Below are 24725 nucleotides of genomic sequence, written 5' to 3'. Positions count from 1 at the left end.
TTGAGTAGACCGCTGCACAGGCATTAAAGCTCAGCAACAACCAAGAATCTTTAGTTAGATTTTGTTGGCAAAGGGGTCATAAGCTGCCAAAACAAAATACAAGGAGGCTGCTACGGTTTGTGCTAGAATCTAGTCTTAAGACTGGATCCAGGTTGTGCTCCACAGGCCATGCCAGCCTATAGTCAAAGTACGTACATTTTACACATCTGTTAACTTAGGTATCCCATTGAAAAGGAAAAGTCAGGTTCTCGTTTTCAAGCCTTCAGTGGCATCATGTGACTGATTAAACGGTGAGTAAATCATGATCTGTTCAGAAATAGATTTTGACTTTTCTTGTAGGAGAAAAAAAAATAGTGGTAACTGCAGAACAAGAGCATTACATTTATTTATCAAATGAAAACATAGCGACCACAGGTTGAAGAGTTAAGCAGGTTACAATATGGAGCAACAAAAAAAATAATGGACAGTAGAACCAAAATAGAAAACCTAACCACCCCTCAGCAAGACTGCAACCCAATATCTGGAATGTTTTATTGTAAAGATTGGAAGAGTCAGTGAAAAACTCAATATAAACTGCAGCAGATTAAATCAAAGCAGAAAGTCCCTGCAGCTTGGCTCAGGATTCCCTTTGCTAAATCTTGTGCAGTTTACAGATTTTATCAGTGAGATTTCTCAGAATGCAGACCCCAGCATATTCTACAGGCATTAAGTTGTAACCTGCTCACTGCCAATGCAGCAACCGCATCTCATGGCAAGCAAGTGGTTATAGGTCATCTTACAATAGGGCTCAGTTAGACATTCAACCCCCAAACACACATACATTAGTAGGACAGTTTTCACAATCTGCAGGGTTTGATGCTTTTTCTGCAGTTCAGCCCTTTAATTCTCCTCTTTCTTTGCTTCCTCCTTTGGCACTTCTGGGACCAAAATGACTTTACCAACATTTTTCTTTTCTTGCATTTGTCTCATAGCATCACCCACCTGTAGGGGAAGGGAAAAAGTAAGTGTTAACATCTAGGAATCAGGTGATCCTATGAAGAATCAAGCATAGACTGGAGATGCTCCCAGATTTTACTGCTCCATAGTACTTTGTAGGAGGCACATTCTTTCATAACCACCATCCTGCTATAAATCAGGCTTTTGCTCTGCTGCCAAACTGTAGCATGTACTAGAAGCCAAGATGCAAATGCAATCCACTTGTAGAAGTGACAGGAGAATGGAAACTTTATAGCTGACATTTTTAGGCTAACAACTTTTGGATTTACATACAAAATACACTGCACAAATTAAGTCCTTAAAACAACTTGAGAAAAAAAATAAAATTAAACTAATCAATAGAGCACCTGAACATAAGCAACTTTGAATGGAGAAGCTGATTTTGTGAAGATCTAGTACAGTGCTAAAATCTGTCTTCAGTAAATACAGATGTTTCTATTACTGAAAAGATGGTTGGTGCTCAAAGTTCTATAGAGAACTCCTGCATTTCAGGAGAACATGCAGCAGCAGGTATGGGGAGGGAGAAGGAGAAAGCTAGAGAATTAAGAAAAAAAAAAAACCACCAGCTGTCATCTCATGAGAAATCTGTACTCCCCAAAGACAGATTTTATCTATGAAATGAGGGCTTCTACCATAAAATGCAGGTGCTTCTGTGATGACCTATCAAATCTGTGATAGATCTTAAAGTTAAACTGAAAAACTATGGTTATTCTAAAATGGCCACTTGCTTCTTACACTAAAACAGATCCTGGAATGTTTGGCAAGTCAGGTGCCTGAGCATGTGCAGTAGGAAGCTCTACTCCCTCCACGTGTAGGAAGATGTGTGCAGCAGATATTCTGATGGGTGCTGAAGTAAGAAGAGGCTGCTCGCACTGCTGTGCACCCTGTACCTGATCTTACCTTGGCACTAGAAAAGGCTGCTCCCACCATGGTTGGCATTGTGCCAACCATGTCTGAGCTTACCTCAGCTCCCCTGGTATTGGAAGCATTACATCAGAATAGCCAATGGGAGCAGTTCTTCCTACACATGAAGGGAGGGTGCCTTGGTTCTTTATGTTGGTTATTTTGATGAACTATGGCAATTACCTTCCCAGACAAATATGCAATTTACTAATTAAAGGCCCTATAACTTTGCAGAACTATTTTCTTATAAATGGAAATCTGGTAGCATGAGACCTAATTGAGCATCTATTCTTACATACTGTAGACAATATTGCAACCTTCCATGTTTAAGGTCCAATTGATAAGTAGGTGTATATGGAATGCTAGAATCATCTAGCAAAATCTAGCCTGATAATCCTGTATAAACCTTAACTATATACATTCCTCATGTGATTGAGAGGTGTTGACTTAAGATGTGCTCCCGCTACAATGCATATATAGTACTGCCTAATAGTGTTAAAAGGTTCCTATATTGGTCAAAGGCCAACAAGGTTTTATGTTCCTAGAAATCAGGGCTTTATGCATGGATAAGTAGTCTACCTATAGGACAAAATGCTTTTAAAAGGTCAGTGGCGCTACACTGCAAGCCGCCTTAAAAGTTGAGAACTTGCTTTAATGCATGCAGTGTCTTATTCTAAGAGTCCATCATTTGCTTGCTTTATAATTTGTTCACGGAGAACGGCAAAGATCTGACCATCTAATTTGGTTTAAAGCCAAGAATGGCCATGCTATGCATTGGCTGATTCCTCTGCACATGAAATTTCCATTAACCTTTCCACTAGCTTTTTGTAGTCTGGCATTACCATGTAATGGGGTCAGTCACAATGTCACAGCACAGGAGGACCTCCTGTACAAATGCTACAGCGTTTGGGTCCCACTGGAATGGTGTAAAGGAGTCTATACATGTTGATGGTACATAGATCAGCCAATTGTGTATATAAATTGTTGGATTATAAAAGTTCTCTATAGTGGGGGGGGGGGGGGGTAAATAAAATTATGTGCAGAGTCAAAACTAAAAATATCCATGGGTTATACCAAGGAGAGGATCCAATATATGGAAGGCCATGTTTTATATTGTTTGTAGTAGAGTACGAGCCACTTTATGGCTCAGATGTCCACCATGCAGATGTTATCCTCACCAGAAAACCTATTTTCCAGTGCAGGTTGCCAACAGTGCTTAGTCACTGATCTTCATATGCAGATGAACCTTCTGCATCTGCCATGTCAAGATTGCAGCATTGTAAAATAAACCTAATATAAAACTAGCTCCATAGTGTAAATTCGGGAAGGATTAAGGAAACTTGTAGTGGAGATGGAAATCAGTTATTTGACATCAGGCTACCCCTCCCCCCAAAAAAAATAAAGTTTAAAACGAACTGCTTGTGGAAGACTGGGTGGGACCAGCCAAGTTCTCATAATATGAGGGAAGTGTCCCCATAGTAAAGACATCTGGATATTGGCTTTTAGTTTCCTGGAACAGCTGCCAGATGTCAGCAGGGAGGGAAGCGATAGAGATAAACTGCTTAAAAATGGGAGTGCAGAAGAGCACATGATCCACTTCTACTTTGATGTTTTACAAAAGAATTGCAACAGTGAGAAGAGCACAAGGAAATCACTAAGTTACCCAACAGTACCACACTGTAGAGTCTACGATGCATAGACCAAGTGTCTGACCATGTTGCTTAATGATTGCTGGACAGACCGTACAACAATTTTTAGGTCTGAACACTATAGGTGGACATTGTGGAAAGTTTACAGGAATACGCATTACAAAAACCTGTCAATAGCTTCCATCACGTTAAGAGGCCTCTTTCACCATGTGTTGTCAGTTTTTCCTATACAGTACCATATTACCAAGCTATTTTGGTCTACAGGAAGATCTTCACGTGACCAACATGGGATTTTTCAGAAAGCAAATACCAAGATGAGAATTTAGAGGTAGCCCCATGATGACTCCCAGTACATGAGCCTTACTTCTGCTGGGTCACAGAGACTAAATATAGGCCCCACAATTAATTAGCTTTTTAAAAAAAAAAATATTAAAAAAATCTGCCTTTGTCTTAGTTATTTTTTCAGCAAAATGGTGCATGAATTTGGCATAGTAAAAAAAAAAAAAAAAAAAAACAACTTGAATTTTGCCACCAAGTGTTGCAAAAATTGTGTCAAGACTATGGTGTACTTGAAAATACATTAGGAGAGGTTTTGAAAAATCCACAGTTGACAAATCATGTTAACACATCTGGAATTGCTAAACTCCCTCTACACCCCTCAAAAAAAGTTGCTTTGCTAAACAAAAACAAAAACTGCACATTGTTTTGTCAATATAGCATTAGGAGGCCTTTTTTGTGGGACAAATTGTACTTTTGAATGACATTCATTTGATCATGTGATGTACTGGAAAGTGAAAAATTAAGTGCAGTGAAGTTGCAATTCCAATTTCTTTCCTTCACTTAGCAATATTCTCCAGGTCAGTACGAGTATGCAGATACCGAACATTTATAGTTTTTAAACTGGTGAAGTTTATTTTGGGGGAATTTCTGTAAGAAAATAGAAACTGAATTACTGGTAAGTTTAATTCTAAGACCCTCCACGACAGCACCTACAGGAGGTTGCCTCCCCATCCTAATTAGGGACAGGAAACGAGGTTTAAATAGCCTTCCCCTTCCCTCTAACTTCAGTGTTTTTCCAAGGACCACACAGTATGGATGCTTTAAATATTTATTAACACCAAGGAATTTAAGTGAACAGTTTATAAGGGGGGGGGGGGGGGGGGGATTACCTGTGCTGTCGTGGAGGGTCTTAAACCAAAATGACAGGAAAGTCTAATTCTATTTGCTCTAATCCCCTCCACGACAGCACCAGCAGGAGTAATACCAAAGAAGATAGTTAAGGAGGGACTATACCCTGCAGAACTTTTTCTGCCAAAGGCTAAATCTTTTACAGACATCAAATCTAATCTGTAATGCTTGGTAAAGAACCAAGTAGCAGCCTTGCAGATCTGCTCGATGGACGTGCTGGCCCTTTCAGCCCATGAGGCAGACATGGCTCTGGTGGAATGAGCTTTTAGTAACACTGGAGGAGGCAGATCTTGACTTTTATACGCCTTTTTTTAATCCAGTTAGCTAGAGAACTCTTGGAGGCTCTTCCCTTTGCTTGGTCCCCAGTATTGGACAAAGATTCTGATCCATTCAAGGCTCCATCTGTTGTAGATCGTAAAGGATGACTACAATCAGAATTCTATTCTCTAGATGTCAGTCTCTGGGATTTTGACAAAACGATGGGAGAATTCTCCTGGGACATGTGAAAATGGGATGATACCTTTGGAAGGAAAGAAGTGTCTAGGCAGAAGATTCCATCATCCATGATTCTCAGATAAGGTTCCCTGATGGAAAGGGCCTGGATCTCACCAACTCTTCTTGCTGGTATTGCTACTACTAACAGAGCTACCTTCCAAGATAATTTGTCCCCAAGTTTGGGTCATAGGTTCAAAAGGGAGGGATAGTTAGACCCTTTAGAACTATATTTAGGTCTCAGGTAGGAACCATGATAGCAGCCTCTAGAATATGCCCAAGGCCGCCTGTTATGAACCTCTTTATCCACCAGTGGTCAGCCAGGTTTTGGTCAAATAATGACCTTAGAGCAGAAATCTGGACTTTCAAGGTGCTGGGTTTTAGCCCTTTAGATATGGTCCTGTAAAAAATCCAGTATTCTGGCAATATCAGGATGAAAGGGATCAATAGGAGGAGTAGAACCATACCATGTAGAGAAGGTCTTCCATATTTTTAAATAGATGGCATTAGTGACCGGTTTCCTGCAGGGTGTCTATTACAACATCCAAGAGCCCTTTTGCCTTCAGGATTAAGGCCTCAGAAGCCAGGCTGTCCGGCATAAGGTGTGGGGAGCCTGATGAAATATCAGACCTTGATGGAGTAGATTGTGGTCCAGAGGCAGGATAAGAGGGCTTTCTGGGTTTAGAAGGTTCAGAGCCCCAAACCAACTTTGGCCATAGAGGGGCGATCAGAATGCTTTTGACCTTGTCCACTCTGATTTTTTTGCAAGGTCCTTGGCAGTAATGGATTTGGAGGGAATGCGTAGGCCAACCTGAAGCTCCATGGGTGAGAAAAAGCATCTACCTTTGTATGATTCTCCCTGGGGTCTGTGGAGAAATATCGATTCACCTTTGTATTCTGTCGATTTGCAAACAGGTCTAGGTCTGGGAGTACCCATTTCCTGGTTATCAGCTGAAACATCCTTGAACGGAGGCTCCATTCTCCCAGATTCATTTCTGTCCTACTTAGGAAGTCTGACTGAATATTAAATCGGTGCCTTTTAGATGAAGGGCTGATAGAGACAGGAGATGCTCTGCCCAGAGAAAAATTCTTGCTGAGATTTCTCGAAGGCTTTTGAACCTTGTACTGCCCCGATGACGAAGATGGGCCACTGTTGTCATGTTGTCTGAATAAATCATGACATGTGTTCCCTGGAGAATAGGACCTGCTGCCTTCAGGGCCTCCTCTGTTTTTAGTTCTTTGAAATTCGAGGATTTGCCATCCATCTTTGTGCCAGATGCCCTGGAAGGTCTTCTGGGATATGACTGCTCCCCAACCTCTTTTGCTGGCATCCATTGTTAGAGAAGAGATTGGGTGCTGAATCCAAGCAATCCCTTTGGTCAAATTTCCTGGGTTGAGCCACCAGTTGAGGGATACCTTCACATGGTGCAGAAGAGATTTTTGAGTTGAGCATCTCTGGAGACTGGTTCCAGCGAGAAAGGATAAAGTTCTGAAGGATTCTTGTATGAGCCTGAGCTGGGTCCAGGGGCCCATCTGAATGCACACTCATCAACCCTAGGACCAACACGGCAAACCTTATGGATAGTCTTGGCTCTTTAGTATATGGATCCTTGAGGTCACATTTAACTATCTGGATGCTGGCAGTAGGGACCTCTAGTTGAGAATCCAAAAGAATTCAAGACCTTTTGGAGTTGATGGGATAAGGTCTGACTTCTCGATTTACAATCCAGTCCAAGGATCCCAGATCTGTAGGACTGATTGAAGTTGGTCTGAGAACGGAAGAAGGAGCAGTGATGAGAAAGTTGTCCAGATAAGGGACGATGAATTTATCAGGGAAGAAAATCTCTGCAACTACTTCCACCATGATTTTTGTAAAGGTCCAGGGTGTGAGGAGATGCTGAAGGGAAGGACCCTGAACTGAAAATGGCATATGGTCTGATTCAGAGACCGCAAATTTCAGATAACGCTGGTGGTGATCTGGGTGGATGGGCACATGATAATAAGAGTTTTAGGTCTATGGTAACCATGAAAGTTTCTTCCAATCAGAGGAACAGTGGATTTTACAGTCTCCATTTTGAATCTTTGATAAAGAATATATTGATTCAGCTGCTTTAGGTCGATAACCCGGTGGGTTCTGTTTTTTTTTTTTTTTTGTTTTACCAGGAACAAACACACCAGGAACAAACACACAATCTTGAGTAATGTCCTTTGCCCTGCTCTGCTTCTGGCACAGGAGTAATAACTGCTGAAGATAGCATTTGTTGAGGCTCTGATGTTAGAACTTTCTGGAGTTTTGCGGACAGGAGAGATGTTATTTCCAGTCTGAGGAGGAAAATTCTATTTTTATTCCTGACCCAGTCTAGGATCTTTGATGTTATCTTCCCCCCACTGCCTGAAGAATCCTGAGATTCTGCCCCCTACTTGTCTAGCATCATTGCCCATCAGAAGGTTGGGACTGAAAAATGTTTTTACCTCTACCCCCTTTGGGGTAGCTCCAGCAACCCGATTTACCCTTTCCTCTATGAGGGATGTGTTTGAGGGGGAAGAAATGGCCTCTTTTTGCTTCTGGAAGAGATTTCATTTTATTGGACACTTTCCAATAAATTGTCCAGTACTGTACCAAACATACTCCCCTTTGAAAGGTATGGAACATAACTTGGATTTAGAAAGGATGTCACCACTCCACATCTTTAACCATAGAGCCCTTCTTGCGGTATTAGAGAAATGAAGTTCTTGCTGCAATCTGGACAAATTCAGCAGAAGCCTGCTGCCTTCTGTAGGAGGGGTAGAGAGGCCAGAAGATCTTCTCTGGAAGTACCACTCTGGATATGATCTTCCAACTGATGTAACCAGCAGAACAGGGTTCTTGTGACACAGGTGGAGGCGATGTTTGTTCTTAGGGCAGCAGCAGATGTCTCCCAAGACTCCGTAAACTGTCCATTTTACGATCAAGTGGATCCTTAATCTGAGAGGAGGAGTCTTCAAAGGTTAGGGTAGTCTTTTTAGCTACCCTGGCCACCCAAATGTCGACTTTAAGAACCTCTGTCCAGCATTTAGAGATGTCTTCAACTAAGGGAAAGCAATCCTTTAGGTCAGATTGGATGCTCAGTCTTTCTGGAAATTACCATTAATCCAAAATTTAAATTCTGGACGTTGTCACGAATGGGGAACACCATTCTCTTCCTTGATCTCAATCCCCCAAACATCTAGTCTTGGACCGCACGTGGCGTTTTTTTCTTCCACACCCATTGTGTTTGACAGCAAGTAAAAGTTCCTCCATGTCACCGGAGAGGAATTTCCTATTCTCCTGATCAGTACTGATGTCTGGAGTGACCTTGCCTTCTTCTAACCATTCCTCCTGGGCTGAATTTTCTGCCTCAGTCTGAGGAAATTTCTGGGGCGTACTTACTCTTTGATACAGAGGGACTCCCTGAAAAAGATTGTGAGAAGGTGGCTAAGGACGACTGGATCTCCTGGCTTTATCCATTAGAGATGGTTGTTCCTCATGGACAATCTTCTCCGTACACAGCTGACATAGGGCCTTTTTGTGGGTTGTTTTATTGCAAATGGCACATCTGCAACTTGCGGGTTTCTTTTGATTTCAGTGCAGGATCCTTGTCACCCTAAAATAAGGCATAAGCACGGATCCTGCACTGAGGACTTACCCTTGAAAGGCATACTCACTGGGCCTGGGTTTGCACTGGGCTCTGCAGATGCAGCTTTAGGGGCAGACATCCATCTTTAGAACCTCAGTCCTACCTTATGGTGTCTATCAGGGTACTTTTATACAGGAACTGAAATCCAGCACTGTCTCCATCCAATAGGATGAGGCCCCTCCCCCCCTCTCCTAATGTCAGGTCCTCCAATCCTGACTATTGTGCTTTTTTTTAAATTTCAAACTTCCTGCCAAATTGGCGGTGCGTTCCACCCTAGAATGCAACCGGAAGTAACGACACGCGCGTCACTTCCTATGTGCTCTCCATGCAGCCGGTTATACACCAGAGGAAGCCAATATCTTCTCACCATCCAGCATTGCAAGAGCGCTGGAGGATGGTGCGGTCCTGCCGGGAGGCAGGAGCAGTGGACATGGAAAGAAGGCACTGGGCGATTGATCCATGGCTGCCCGGCTGAAAAGGTATTGATTTTTGGGTAAGCTGATTGCCGGCCACAGCCCCACCAGAAGGAAACCTCTTCATCCCTTAGGGACAGGAAAAAACCTGAGGTTAGAGGGAAGGGGAGGCCTATTTAAACCTCTTGTTTCCTGTCCCCAATTAGGATAGGGAGGCAACCTCCTGTTGGTGATGTCGTGGAGGGGGATGAGAAAAAAAGGGTTTAGTTTTTGTTGCCAATCTGAGACCTCTTCTGGGGCCCATGTAGGGGCTTATTTTTTACGCCCTGAACCATGGTCTTTACAGATATCATTTGGTGCAGATATGTTTTGATCACCTTATTGAAATGTGGGGCCCAAAAAAAAGTTTCATTCAATTCTAGCGTTTAATTTGTTATGCAATTTACCAATCGGATCAATTTTACATTTTCATTGATCAGCCTTTTCTGAACATGCCAATACCAAATGTGTATTTTTGAATAGTTTTATTTTTAATGGGGCAAAAAGGGGTAATATGAACTTCATTTTAGAGATTTTCCACTTGTTACTGTATTTGATAGTCCCCTTAGGGGACTAGAGGCTGCAATCGTCCAATCGCTTGTGCTATACACAGTGCATCAGTACTGCCATGTATGGCAGAAATCACGAGTTCAGTCCAGTCATTAAGTTCCACTCAAATTTAGGGAAATAAGCCTCCTCAGGTCCATAGTTCACACATCTTGTTTGTCTTGTGATTAAAGGGAGTCTGTCAGCACAAAATGACAGTTCAAAACAAGTCCAGGGGCTCAATGCACCCTTGGTATGGCCAAACTTGAAGGTACCTTCTTTTTTTATCATTTACAACCCCACCACCTACATCTGATAGACAGCTCTGGCTTTAGAGCCAGAGAAAACATGTGGTTAGGTGCACTTAAAATATTTGACCATTATAAAAGGTGTACTGAGCCTCTGTACTTGATTTGAACAGTTGACAGATTCCCTACCACTAAGATCCCAGAAGTACAAGCTAGAATATTATCATCATTGTTTAAAGGCCTCAATTGTAGTGCATATGGAAATAGCCACTTTAAGAAGCAGAGGAGTTTCAATAGCAGGAAGTTTGGCATGGCGTTAGGTAAACTTTTACTTTGTTCCTCAATGCCAGAAAAGTGAAATATGGCAACACACACACAATCTGTTTCCACACATCTAGAGAGCAGAGGGGTTCAACTGGAGGTTCCTAAGGAAAAAACATTATTCCTGGATATTTAGAACATGACCATGGTAGATAGCCAGTCAAATACTTTATTAGGATGATGTCCAGCTTACCTGTTCAAAGGGATATACACTGTCAATTTTAGGCTTGATCTGGCCCTGCTTATAAAGATCAAGCAGTGTAGCTACAACATCTGTGAGCAGCTCGGTTTCCTCATCCAGACGGCCCAGAAGATAACCACTCACAGACTTGTTTGATGAAAGGAGTTGCATGGCGTTTATGCTGAACTGGTTCCACCAAGACTTGGCAAGCGCCATAACGTTCTTCTTTTGTCCAGTCAATAAGTTGGCAGCCCCTACATAAATAAAAGCCTGTTAGTAAATGCAGTGAGATTCAGTAACTGTACAACACATGCATGTTTAGAGGAATAAGCCATTGCCATGGACCTGACCAGATGAAAACAAGGACACATCCAGACATTAGGGGTGATTACAAGTGTTTGCCAGAAAACAGGACCACCAAGTCTTAATGTTTTTTGTGCAACATTGCATTATGTAAAAAAAAAGTGACTTTGTGGGTGGAGCTGTGGTGGACAGGGCATGGCTATACCCACCCATCAAATTAAACAAGTGCAGGCATCTTCTGCCAGATACGCTTCTAGTTTTTGATTGGAGCAGCATTTCTCACAAGGAACATGCCAAATTCATTAAGCCGTGTGTGACTCTTAAGGGCTCGCCGTAGTGCGATGTGATGAACTCATTAAGACTGGTGTGCCCAATGCTAGTTTTAATGACTTGGCCCAATAGACTAGCAATTTTTAATTACTACATGGTGTGGCATTGTGTTTATAAGATTTATACAGTACATAGAATTTGTTTCTGCAAACCTTATGAAAGTTTTAAAGGGGTTAACATGCCACCAAGGCCTTCTGAGGCACAACTTGTGCAGAAATAGAATAAGTGTGAAGCCTGTATCCCATCCCTCAAGCATCCAACCACAAGTGTGAACAAAACCTTCTATTGAAGGAGAAATACCAGGGCAGGATTCCACAACAGATATTGTGTAACATGTTCTACTGGTTAGCAGTAATGGGGGAGGAAGGTTTGCCATGGCTGTAGCTCTGCCTCACAGTTTAACATGTGACCTTTTTTCAATGGAAATCAGCCTTCAGCCAGGCCACTGTTGTCAGCTTAGGTCCTGTACTACCCGGGTGAAATTCAAGAGCTGAACTTGAAATGAAGCTGGGGACTTTACAGAAAGTTATACTAGCCTGCCCTGTACATACAAGCCATGTTTTTAAGAAAAAGTTGGGATAACTATACAATATGGAAAGACTTTGTTTATTCTGGCGATCCATCTGATCCAAACATTGAAATTTTGAAGTTTATTTTGTACATTCAGGGAAGCACAAACTCACCATAGATGACCAGTTTTCCCATGGGCTTCAATAAGTTGTATCCTTTACAGGTGTCAGATCCTCCCAAAGGGTCTAAGACAATGTCTACACCTAAAGAGGAAAAAAACAACATGGGTGGGAAGACCACATTTATGTCAGATTAGTTAAAACATGCACACAACTACTACATATGGTAGCATTTTCAGCCTAGAAAATGAAGTCTGCACCCCATTCTGCAATCAACTACTGCAACGTTGGGGAGATCGGAAAGCCTTAGTTACTTACCGATAATGGGATTTTTCGGAGCCCATGACAGCACCACGTGAGCGGATCTGCCCATCAAGGACAGGAAACCTACAGGTTAAAAAGGGCGGCCCTCTTTCCACCTCAGTTTAGCTAACAGAGCATGAGAGTACCGCCAAGGTTAGTTATAACAAAACAATCACATTAAGTACATTACTTTTCAACAATTTCTCACAAGGGTGCACAAAGAGAAATCAAATCTACAGGAGTGCACACCAGTGAAGGGAGGGAATATACGGGTGCTGTCATGGGCTCCGAAAAATCCCGATACCGGTAAGTAACTAAGGCTTTATTCGGTCGTCCATGACAGCACCACGTGAGAGAATTACAGAGACTAAGGAAATTCGGGAGGGACCACAGCTTGAAGCACCCTTCTCCCGAAAGTGAGATCTGCAGAGCCACCCAGATCCAATCTATAGTGCCTATAGAAAATAGAGGGAGAAGACCAAGTGGCAGCCTTACAAATCTCCTCAATGGAAAGCCCTGTCTTCTCCGCCCAGGAGGTTGACACCGCTCTTGTAGAATGCGCCCTCAATCCCTCCGGTATCTCTTTATCCCCTGAGGAGTATGCGAGGGAAATGGCCTCCTTGATCCATCTAGCAATTGTAGCCTTTGAGGCCTTACAACCCTTCCTAGCCCCCTGATAGGATAAGTCCCTATTTATTTGCTTTCTAAAGCCATGTGATACTTCTAAGTACCTTAGTACGCACCTCCTAATGTCTAAAGTGTGAAGTCTCTCCTCTTTGATTTTTGGGTGGAAAGCAAAAAGTTGGGAGAACCATTTCCTGGGTTCTATGGAATCAAGTGGCCACTTTAGGAAGAAAGGATTATATTAAAACCTGATCCAGCCTATCGTCCAGAATTTGCGTGAATGGAGGGCATATTGAAAGGGCCTGTAGGTCACTGACTCTCCTGGCTGAAGTTAGGGCTACTAACAGGACTGTCTTTAGGAAAATAATTTTGGGGGAGACTAAATCTAGTGGCTCAAAAGGAAGACTGGTCAAGGCATCTAAGACAAAATTCAAATCCCAGGGAGACATCTTTGCTTTGGTAATGGGTCTACACCTAAAGGAAGCTTTTATAAAACGGCCTATCCAATAGTTATCTGCAATATTGGAAGAAAATAAAGCTCCCAAAGCCGACACCTGTACTTTCAAGGTACTGGTAGTGAGACCTAAATTCTAAGCCTCGCTGCAGAAATTCCAGAATTTTCCCAATAGGGGACCCCTCCTCCACCTTAACTTCTGCAAAGGACAGAAACTTCCTCCAGGTCCTGGCATAAAAATGGGTGGTAACAGGTTTTCTGCTAGCCAGGAGAGTATTCACTACATTTGCGGGGAATCCTTTGTTTGTCAATAACACCCTCAAATGTAGACTCGGGGTTGGAGGATGGGAAAGTGGCCCTTGAGGGAGGAGGTCCGTAATCTCCGGAAGAACCCAGGGATCTGATATGGACATCTTCCGGAGACAAGGGAACCACGGTCTTTTGGGCCAAAAGGGACATATGAGTATCACTCTGGCCTGGTCTGCCCTGATCTTTTTCATCACCGCTGGGAGCAGGATCATGGGAGGGAAGGCATATGCCAGAGGAAACCTCCAGGGAACCATAAAGGCGTCTACTGCCAGGGGTCCTTCTCTGGGGTCTAAGGAACAAAAATTTTCCACTTTCAGATTGGCTCTTGTTGCGAATAAGTCCACAGTCGGAAGGCCCCACATTTCTACGATTCTGGAGAATATTTGTGTATTTAGGGACCACTCTCCTTTTACAGACGTACGGCTGAGGAAATCCGCTGTGATGTTTTCCTTGCCTTTTAGATGAGTAGCTGAAAGAGATCTTCGGCTTTCAGCAGAAGTGCGTTCGCTACCCTCATCAAGTTTCTTGAGCGGGTTCCCCCTTGGTGGTTTATGTAAGCTACCGTGACTTGATTGTCCGAGAGTACACGGACATGCTGGTCCTGAAAATATATAAGGAACTCGTTGAACGCATGCTGCACCGCCAGAAGCTCCTTAACATTTGATGACAACTGTTGCTCACTGCTTGACCAGGTTCCCTGCACCAATTTCCCTTCAAAGTGAGCTCCCCAACCTGTAGCACTTGCATCAGTGGACAAGACTGCAGTTGGACTACATTCCCAGGGAACCCCTTTAGCAAGATTGTCTTGTCGTAACCACCAACGAAGGGACCATATGGCACGAGGACCTAGCGTAAACCTACGGTCTAGATGCCCCTCTAAAGCTGCGTTATTGTACAACACATCCCACTGAAAGGCTCTTGAATGCAATTGTGACCAACGAACTGCAGGAAAAGTGGAGGTGAAGGTTACCAATAGTGACATGGCCTTAAGGAGTGACATAGAATCCGGGAGTTGGTAGAACAATGTATACGTAAACCTATCAATTTTCTCTTCTGGAAGACAACATAGCTGTTTCCTGGAATCTAATATGACCCCCAGATATTGTTGTACCTTGAGTGGAGAGAGTCTAGATTTTTCTAAATTTAGAAACCACCCCAAACTCTTTAAGACTGACATGGTCTCCTGCAGGTGGGTCTCGCATTGAACCAATGAATTCCCCACTATCAGGAGATCATCCAGGTAAGGGATAATTAAAATGTCCCTCTCTCTTATATGGGCCATAACTTCCGCCATTACTTTAGTAAAAACCCGTGGGGCTATAGCTAAACCGAAGGGGAGTGCAGTGTATTGGAAGTGTTTAACCACCCCGTCTATTTCAATGGCCAGCCTCAAGTATTTCTGGTAATTACCATGAATTGGGATATGGCAATACACATCTTTGAGATTGAGCACTACCATATAGCAGTGGGGAAAAAGTAACTTTATTATGGATTTTAAAGACTCCATTTTAAAGGTGTGTATTTTAAGGAAATTATTCAGGGATTTCAGATTTATAATTGTCCTGAAACTTCCATCCGGTTTCGGAATCAAGAAGAGCGGGGAGTAGAAACCAAGACCCTTTTCAGCTTCTGGAACCTCAATCAGGATGTGCTTTATTAGGGTTTGTACTTCCGAAACGAGGGCAGCCTGGCGTTCTGGGGAAGACCTGGAGGGAACAACCATGAACCTTTTGTGAGGCAATGCTTTAAATTGAAACTTAAGACCATACTTAATCAGGCTCAAAATCCAATTACTATGAGAAATCTGTTCCCAAGCTGGGACAAAAAAAAAAAAAAAAAAATGACAATCTCCCTCCCACCTGGGCTGATTGTGTATCCCCTGTCTTCTGCTCAATTTTTGGAGACGGACCAAAGAGTAGACCTCTACCTTTTCGACCTCTTTCATCAGACTTGTCTTGCTCCCTGAAATCTCTTCCGGAAAAATTTCCTCTTCCGGAACGATCTCTTAAAGGAGGGTAGAGGTACTGATGGAAACCCCTTCTTAGGGTCCCCCACTTTCTCCAATAAGTCGTCCATGGTCTGACCAAAGAGGTATTCCCCTTCACACGGGATTGTACACAGTCTGGACTTAGTCTGTAAATCCCCTGGCCAGCTTTTAATCCACAAGGCTCGCCGAACTGCATTTGACAGTGCTGCTGACTTTGCTGCCAACCTCACCGAGTCCACAGATGCATCAGCAAGAAAAGCTGCCGCCCCCTGAACCAGTGGAAGGGAAGAAATGTCGTCTTTCCTAGAAGTCCCATCCTTCAACTGACTGTCTAGCTGTTCAAGCCACACCATCAGGGCTCTGGACGTACAGGTAGCTGCTACTGTTGGTCTTAGTGCTCCCGCAGCTGTCTCGCATGCCCATTTCAGGAAAGTATCAGCCCGTCTGTCTAGGGGGTCTCAATGCACCCATATCATCGAACGGGAGGGAAGTTCTTTTCGCTGCTTTAGTAACAGCAACATCCAGCTTGGGTGCTTTTAACCAGGAGGAACACATAGCATCCTCAAATGGATATTTCCTTTTAAAGGATGGAGGAACACTACCCTTCTTGTCAGGCTTTCTCCACTCCTTATCAATGAGGTCTTTCACCCTTGAATTTACTGGAAAGACCCTTCTCTTTAGCCCCAGACCACCAAACATAACATCCTCAGCTGACTTCTCTACCCTCGAGTCCACTATCCCTATTGTAGATCGGACGGCTTTTACTAGGGCATCGACCTCCTTCAGGGGGAAGCACTGTCTGTCTGGCTCACTATCAGAGGAAGAGAAGGCAGAGGAGGAAGCGACCGATAGCTCAGAGTCTGAACCTGGCTGGGTTTCTTGAGGAATATGCCCAGACTCTGAACCTTGCAATGCTTTGCCTATTTCTTCCCTTATTAAAGTTCTTAGGCCTAGGGAAAAATCTGGGGTCTCCTCCGATATCATTTTGCTGATACAAAGCTGACAACCTTTTGCTATATGAATCAGGGAGTGGACAGCTGCATAAGGCACACTCTGTGCTTGGACTTTGAGGAACATTTTTTGCTCTAAAAGAAAGGCATAGATAGAAAGAAGGAGGAAACATTAGTAGAACTTTCACGAAGATTCCACTCACCCCACAGAACCTTTGGTACCGTAGAAGCAGAAGAATACAGCATGCATGGCGAGGAATCACGCCGCACCGGACCGTCCTTCCTGCTCTTAGTGGTAGCTCTTCTAGTTGTACGACCAGACCCTAGCCGGGAATGACGCTGCCCCACTAGTTGTGAGGGCTCCCCAGAGGGCTGCTCCTGCAGCAGATGTTGCCTAGGTGACAGCTCCTGTGAATCTTCCATAGCTTACAATGTAAGAATGGTCTGGGAAGCACCTCTGTATGTTACCAGACCCTTTATATACTGGCCATACCAGTACCATGTGTGGGTGTGTGTGTGTGTGTGTTTTTTTTTTTTTTTTTTTACCCAGGAGGGCGTTACCTGCTCCTTGGTCTTCCTCCCCAGGTCCAGGTGGGATCCAGGTGGGCTACTCGCCGCCAGGTCCTCAATCCCCCGGCATTCAGCTGCTCGCGCCAAAAAGTTCAAACAAGCCCCGCCCCTTCCGGTGACGTCACAGGGCTTCCTGCCCGGCGCACTGGAAGTCGCGTCAGAAAGTCGCGCCCGTCACGTGCGCCGCCGGTGCGACCTGGATCTCCTGCAAGCGGTAGCAGGGGGTGGTGGTGGGGGGGGAGGCCCGCTAGCGGCCCCACACCTGGCGGACATCTACCTCCCGTGAGGCGATGTCGCGCCTGCCGCAACACTCACGGAGGCGCCCCCATGAGCCCTGCTGTGGCGTCTCCAGAGGACCGGGATGGACCGGCTCCAACCACCTGCTGTGGCCCTCTCTGGGACAGGAGTCCATCTTCTCCAGGTAAGCCTGCAAGGTCCCCCATCATGGACAGGAAACCTAAACTGAGGCGGAAAGAGAGGGCCGCCCTTTTTAACCTGTAGGTTTCCTGTCCTTGATGGGCGGATCCTCTGTCTCACGTGGTGCTGTCATGGACGACCAAATAAATGAAGTCTAGCTTCCAACGATCCTTTCCTTCACAAGGCACTTAGGACCCTACTAGGTTTGCAGGAAGATTTAGTAGTGTAGTGCATTTTTTGCATGTAATCATTGTTGCAAATCTAAAAGCCACTGACTTACGAAGGTTGACCCAACCAAACTGGCCACGTGTGCCACAGGTTTTTGCACTGTATCACAATCAGTCACACCTTTGACAACTCTACAGTATATAACCAGCTGACAAGTGTGCTAAGGAGTTTACCTTTAGGGGAGATTTTCCGAACTTCATCAACATAGTCGCTTGTCCTATAGTCAATTGGGTGACTAACTCCATTCTCTTTAAGTGCTTCATGCTTTGAAGCAGATGCAGTCCCAAATATTGTGACATCTTTCACGGTTTTACAGAGCTGAATGGCTGCAGTACCAACTCCACCTGTTGAAAGAAATAAAAATATATATCTACATATTTATATAGTACTCTGTCCAAACCCATTAATGGCACCTAGAGGGCTTGACCAGGATGACAAAAAAAAGGCCCCTTTAAGCCAGATGTGGTTGTGTAGAAAGTTGTTGAATATTCAGCTCTATAAAAAAGCCAATAAAACTAACTTGAAGTGGGACATGGTCACCACAACCCCAGGATTATCTTATAATCCGGTTATGAGACAGTGAAGCATTATTTCACATTAAACCCATTTTCCATAGCGCTGCGGTCACAGAGGTCAGTGCTCAAAAGCAGTTGTTGTACTTTCTGCACAAGAATTGGATTCATGTCATCTGTTCTATAAATTCCTGGAATTCACATTCACTTGTAGGGGTGGGTGGAAAATACATACATTGTGTACGAGTGCCAGCAGAGAACCATGTTTGGCCAACACTTTAGCACAGGCTCCTCAGAAGTGCTGTACTATGGAAAAGGTGGTGCAGATGTGAAGTGGTCAAGAAGTGGGGAACCCATGTCATGTCTGCAGAGTGAGTGGGGCTTGTAATTAAAAGGCACATACACTGGGAGTTAGAGATTAACAGAACCCCAACTAGCACAGCAGGTTCACCATCTTCAATATTACTTTGCAAGTTGATACTTAAGATTTTATTCTTGGTTAGACAGTGTTACATTAATCTGCTGGTTTCCTGAGAGGCAAGCAGTGCAGGAGTAGATAGTCACCTCAGCTGATCAGTCACATGAATGTCTGGAGGAACTGGCAGAAATTGTAACCAATGTGGTGACTACTTTACATAAAGTCCAACATTCAGCTCATCAGGAGAGAGTTCTTAAAGAGTGTTTTCCCAAATTGCAAGTTATGCTCTATCTTGAGGAAATGAGCCTCCATGTTCAGCAGTTCCATGGGCAATAGACTGGAGTACTCTTTTCCACTTAATTCATTGACAGCCAGACTGACATGGAGGTTATGCATGCGCACTTCTGGTCCAATAAGGACAGGGCTACACCGAGTCCTGTATCAAGGATTGATGGTTTCAGCAGTCGGACCTCCAGCAATCAGCAAGTTTCTACACCCCACGAATAGGGGATAACGTGCCATTTAGGAAAAATCCTGTTAAGAGGGTGAACCACCGGACAATATTCATTCACTAAAGTGAATTGAGACTGAGTATTTGCAACCACCATTCCTATATAGCAAGTGATCATTCATGCTCACCATCAGTCCATTCACACAGGGAACCTAATATCTCCCATCTTCAGGGGAAAGAGGTAATACTTAGATCCAGGGCTGTGGAGTCAGCAAGCCAAAACACCAACTAAGACTCCTTAGTTTCCAACTCCACTACTGAGCATGTGCATAAAGTGCAGCACAGATTCATCTCAACTAAAAGCAGAGATCCTTAAATCAGGAATAGAACAGACATTTATAGGACATTTCATAACTTTACCAAATTCTGAAAATGTTTACAGCACATACTGTACCCAATTTTAGGAGTTGGTCAATTTTATAACTCCACCAAAAAGGACACCGACTTCACAGCCCTGCTTAGATCACCCAACCATAGGATGGCTAAGTGTACTTCATGAGACAGCTGTTCAGGAGGTTAATCTCCAGGTTTACACTAAACACCACAATTAAACCAGAAGGCAAGTGTAGCTCACACCTGACAATGACTTGTTGGCATAAAGCCTAATTTACAGATTCAAAGTATAAACTACTTTTAAATTTCTTAAATCAAATCAATAGTACACATGAAAAGCCGTAACTTAATGCATCTCAAACATTTGCCTTCTCATCCTGGATTGATCTTTAACTCCATTCATAAGTCTGTATTATGTGAAAAAAAAACAAAAAACAACACATCATTTGGTGACTTTAAAGTCCTATGGAAAGGAGAGGAGCTAGACAGACATTCTGCAGCAGGCTCTCCTGAAATGACAGTTACAGTTCTCCATAGAACATTATAAGCACCCACGACTCAGTAATAGGAAAATATGTATTCACTAGAGATTGTATCTAAAAATTGGGAAGTGATCAATTCAAAAGAAAAAAAATACATCTATATCAAAGTTTTATTTTAACATGTATTCAAAAATGGAAGATAGTTACGTTGAGACAAATAGCATAACCCAACTGCAGAAAAAAGGGTATATTGTTACATTGCAATTTTTTGCCAAGTTTTCGCTGATTAAAAAACAAGGCGATTGTCCCTTCACTTGTCTAGATTTCTTTGTAGTCAGATTTATTTTATTTTCCTGTACAATAATTGAACTTAAAACAGGAAATACCATAATTCGACAGGAAGAGCGATCATTACAAGCAGGAAAGAAAGGAAGTTGACTTTTTTCTTGCAAGCAAAGGCAGGATATGATCTAATTTTTGTAATCATTTGCTACTATTAAAAGTATGTTGGGTACCATTTCACTTAACACTTTGGCTTACTTTAACGAGAATCACACATGTCCCTGGTTGGCGTGTGTCAGCAGGAAATGGTAGTATTCTATTTTTAAACCAACAACCTTTATCAAAGATAGTAGAAATGTGCAAGTATCCTGAAAACAGTGCATTTCTAACTGTAGCCCTTAGCCAGTCTAATGTAGGTGACTTGTCATAACCCATTTTCCAGTCCAGATACTGAAGACATACCTGCTGCCATATGAATGAGGATGCTCTGTTTTGGTCTTAGGTTCCCACAGTGGAAAATAATCATATAAGCAGTGATGTAGTTTATCAGAAAGGCAGCACCTTCTTCAAAGCTCATTCCTTCAGGCATAATGAATGTATGATTGGCTGGCACAGTGACCAGTTCTTGCCACAAGCCATATCGAGTGAGGACCATCACCTTATCTCCAACCTAGGGGTGAAAAAAAAAAAAAAAAGTTTAGTGTCTGAGTAAAGCTGGTGCAGTGCACACCCAGCACCACACATTCCCTCACTGTAGCCTGCACTACTATATACTGTAACCATATTTGGACTAATACACTGATGACCCTAAAACTATTGTGTTGATGTGAGCTTTGCTTATGATACTGAAACGAGGATAAACAGTTTGGGGACAAACAATTGAATAGGTTTTTCCCCTCTTAACTGTTAAATGACAAAGGTCAGTTTTTCTGGAAACTATAGTCCTGGAGGGCTGAGAGGAAGGGTTTGTGTGCAGATTTAATCACCTTGGAACCACCACTATAGGCCAAAAATGAAGGCAAGATGTGGGTCATCTAGCTTCACACAGACTTTCCAGACTCTGGCCAGTCCTGATTACTATACAATTTACAATGAATATGTAACCTTCTTGGTCAAACTAGTATCACAGATTAACTTCAGAATTGTTAGTTTAGGCTAACTGAAAGGGAACCTGACAGCTGATTCATGCTGCCTATACTACTGGCAGCATCAATTAGCCCAGATCTGTGGCTTCAGCCTTTCAGGGAAAAGATTCATTTAAGAGCTAGCTATGAACCATGCAGCTTGGGTGGCTAGTCCTCCAGGCTAGTCTGGTAGCTTCTCCCCAGCACACTGCAATTGAGTGACAGGTCTTCCTCTACATGTCTATAGGGATAGATCCAAAGGGAGCAGGAGAGTTTTCAAACACATGCCTTTACTACACCTCCTTTACTAACAGATGTGGTCCAACCATGATGAGGTCCATGAATGGTAATCAGGTATATAGCGCCTCGAGTTCACATGTTCTCACCTTGTGATTTTCCCCCAGGTTGTTTTACAAAATATTGAAAAATCAGCCTGTGAAGTTGTGGCCCCCCATGGACAAGATGTTCCTTCGCCTATATTTGTTGGTAAAACAGTACCCAAGTCTTTATCACAAAAAGAAGAGCTGTGATTTGGGTGGGTTTTTGGTTTGTTTTATACCCAACATTGACACTGTTAAGAGATTTCCTCTAACAAATAACTGTACAATCAGATGTGTGGCAATCACTTACCATTACAAGTTCTATTTTTAAGTGGCACCAGAAGGCTTAATATTGCAAAATGCAGAAGTCCTGGCTCAGCATTTCCCCAGCCACTATACTGTGTAAGTTTCATTTTAGATTGTTGCCAAAAATAAGGATTTTGAACCCACAAAATGATGTAACTGGCCTGGAAGAGTTATAATAGATCACGAGGTGCAGCCAGTGGTGAAGAAAGGCAGTCTTCTATACACTTGGATATGTCACAAGGGTTAACGTGGAATGCTGTGGCAAAGTCAGGAGGTTTGGCCTGGAAACTAACAGATCATGTGCAGGCAGAATGACTGAATGGCCTCATCTGAAGTGTGAAAAATCATATGGCAAGAACTGAAGCCTGAATAGAACATATCCATTTACCTACATCTCAGCCCAACCAAGTTGAATGGGGCTACATCAGTCTGGAGATATTAGGAAGAGTGCACTTTTCTAATCAGTCATTTTTAACATTTTTCACTTTTGACTGTTATATATTTTTTACTTTTAATACATCCCATAAGAAAAAATATAAATATATATATTTTTAGGTTTTAAGTGATTTCTCTTATATTCTGATTTAAAACAAGTCTAACTGGCTTTCATTGCATTTTTTGGAATCTTCATCTCTTGACTCAAGTACTACATTAGGCCTCATTCAGACATCTGTTTCACACATGCGCTTTATCCATGTTTTTCACAAAGCAGACCTACCCATTATAGTCTATGAGGATACATATACACAAATTGCCAATTGTAAAAATGGATACTGACCAGAGGGCTGAAAAATCTTTCATGTATTGATAAAATTGGCATCTGAAGCTGGTCTCATGTGATAATTATTGGAAGTTAAGAAAAAAGTATGCCAAGACAGGAATCACTTACTGTATGTTAATTGAAAAATGTAAGCAAGCCAAAAGTAAATTTAAAAGTCCCAAGGCCATTACATACTGACCCAAATAGAACTATAGTCTACCCCATCCAATTAAAGCATAATAGTTAAAAGAAACATGAAAGTATATATTCTGCCCATGAGGAAGCCACAGTTAGGGTGGCAATATGCATGGGGCGATTTCCCCCTATCCTCATTACGACAGTCAGGACTGTGCCTTGGCCTGTGTTACTCATACATCTACACTGCTCAAACAAATAAAGGGAACACTTAAACAATGTAACTCCAAGTCAGTAACACTTCTGTGAAATCTACCTGTCCAGTTATGAAGCAACACTGATTGTGAATCAATTTCTCCTGCTGTTGTGCAAATGGAACAGACAACTGGTAGAAATGATCGGCAATTAGCAAGATACCCCTTATAAAGTAGTGGTTCTGCAGGTGGTGACCACAGACCATTTGTGTTTATTTTTTGGCTGTTTTGGTCACTTTCATTTTGCCATTGTTCTCACCCCTAGAGGTACAGTAGCATGAGGCAGTGTCTACAGTACAACCCACAGAAGTTGCTCAGGTAGTTCAGTTCATCCAGGATGGCACATCAGTGCGAGCTGTGGCAAGGGTAGCTGTGTCTGTCAGCACAGTGTCCACAGCATGGAGTAGTGGAGTAGATACCAGGAGATGTGGAGGGGGCCGAAGGAGGGCAACAACCCAGTAATGGTGTGGGGGTGGCATTTCTCTGGAGGGCCACACAGCCCTCCATGAGCTCACCAGAGGTAGCCTGACTGCCATTAGGTACCGAGATGAGATCCTCAGACCCCTTGTGAGACCATATGCTGGTGCGGTTGGCCCTGGGTTCCTCCTAATGCAGGACAATGCCAGACGTCATGTGGCTGGAGTGTGTCAGCAGTTCCTGCAAGATAAAAGCATTGAAGCTATGGACTGACCCGCCCATTACCCAGACCTGAATCCGATGGAGCGAGACATGTCCCAGATATGCTCAATCCACCAATGTCACATTGCACCACAGACTGTCCAGGAGTTGGCGGATGCTTTAGTCCAGGTCTGGGAGGAGATCCCACAGGAGACCATCCGCAACCTCATCAGGAGCATGCCCAGGCGTTGTAGGGAGGTCATACAGGCACGTGGAGGCCACACACAATACTGAGCCTCATTTTGACTTGTTTTAAGGACATTACATCAAAGGTGGATCAGCCTGTAGTGTGTTTTTCCACTTTAATTTTGGGGGTGACTCCAAATCCAGGCCTCCATTGGTCAATAAATTTGATTTCCATTGATTGTGTGATTTTTGTCAGCGCATTCAACTTTGTACAGAACAAAGTATTCAATGAGAATATTTCATTCAGATCTAGGATGTGTTCGAGTGTTCCCTTTATTTTTTTGAGCAGTGTATATTAGCCTTTGGGTTCTGCTGGCAGTATACCATTTTCAGTAACTATTTACAAGTTTGCCTTTTATCAAATTGCTTTTATCCTATAGCTGGAGCCATTCTTCACTGTCCAATTGTTTCATCTTTTAAAGATCTGGGCAGGTTCATAAAGAAAAAAAATGCTATATAATATTATACTCATTTATTGTATTAACTCCTGCTTTCAGCAGACCACAGCGCTATTGTGGGTTGATTATGTCATAGCCTTGGGGCTTTGTTTAACTTTTGGCTTGGTTAAATTGTTTGATAAACTATAGGTCCCTGGTATGGGCATTTTCCTTCACTTTACCATGCTAAGGGTTGTGCCCACTTGGTTCTTTTTACATAATTTCCAATAAACTACAGATTAAGCTCTCCA

At 43.0% G+C, this 24725-nt stretch overlaps 1 protein-coding gene across 2 annotated transcripts in view; it reads right to left on the bottom strand.

The window, feature by feature from the left end:
- Positions 1–361: 361 nt before the first annotated feature.
- The window catches only part of VAT1 (vesicle amine transport 1), a 63257-nt gene continuing 38893 nt past the window's right edge, over positions 362–24725 (bottom strand). For both annotated transcript variants that reach the window (XM_073683621.1, XM_073683620.1), the window contains exons 2-6: positions 20737–20944; positions 17910–18080; positions 11949–12038; positions 10645–10886; positions 362–981 (exon numbers count right to left, since the gene is read on the bottom strand). In XM_073683621.1, the coding sequence (XP_073539722.1) occupies positions 880–981; positions 10645–10886; positions 11949–12038; positions 17910–18080; positions 20737–20944 (813 nt within the window). In that variant the 3' untranslated portion in view covers positions 362–879. The remainder of the gene's footprint in view (positions 982–10644; positions 10887–11948; positions 12039–17909; positions 18081–20736; positions 20945–24725) is intronic.

The sequence above is a fragment of the Phyllobates terribilis genome, unplaced genomic scaffold (genome assembly GCF_046119375.1).
Source record: "Phyllobates terribilis strain yellow unplaced genomic scaffold, ASM4611937v1 Scaffold_5__5_contigs__length_657084704, whole genome shotgun sequence".
NCBI lineage: Eukaryota > Metazoa > Chordata > Amphibia > Anura > Dendrobatidae > Phyllobates > Phyllobates terribilis.
Note: the sequence above shows the minus strand (reverse complement) of the source record. Positions and strands in the feature narration are given on the sequence as shown.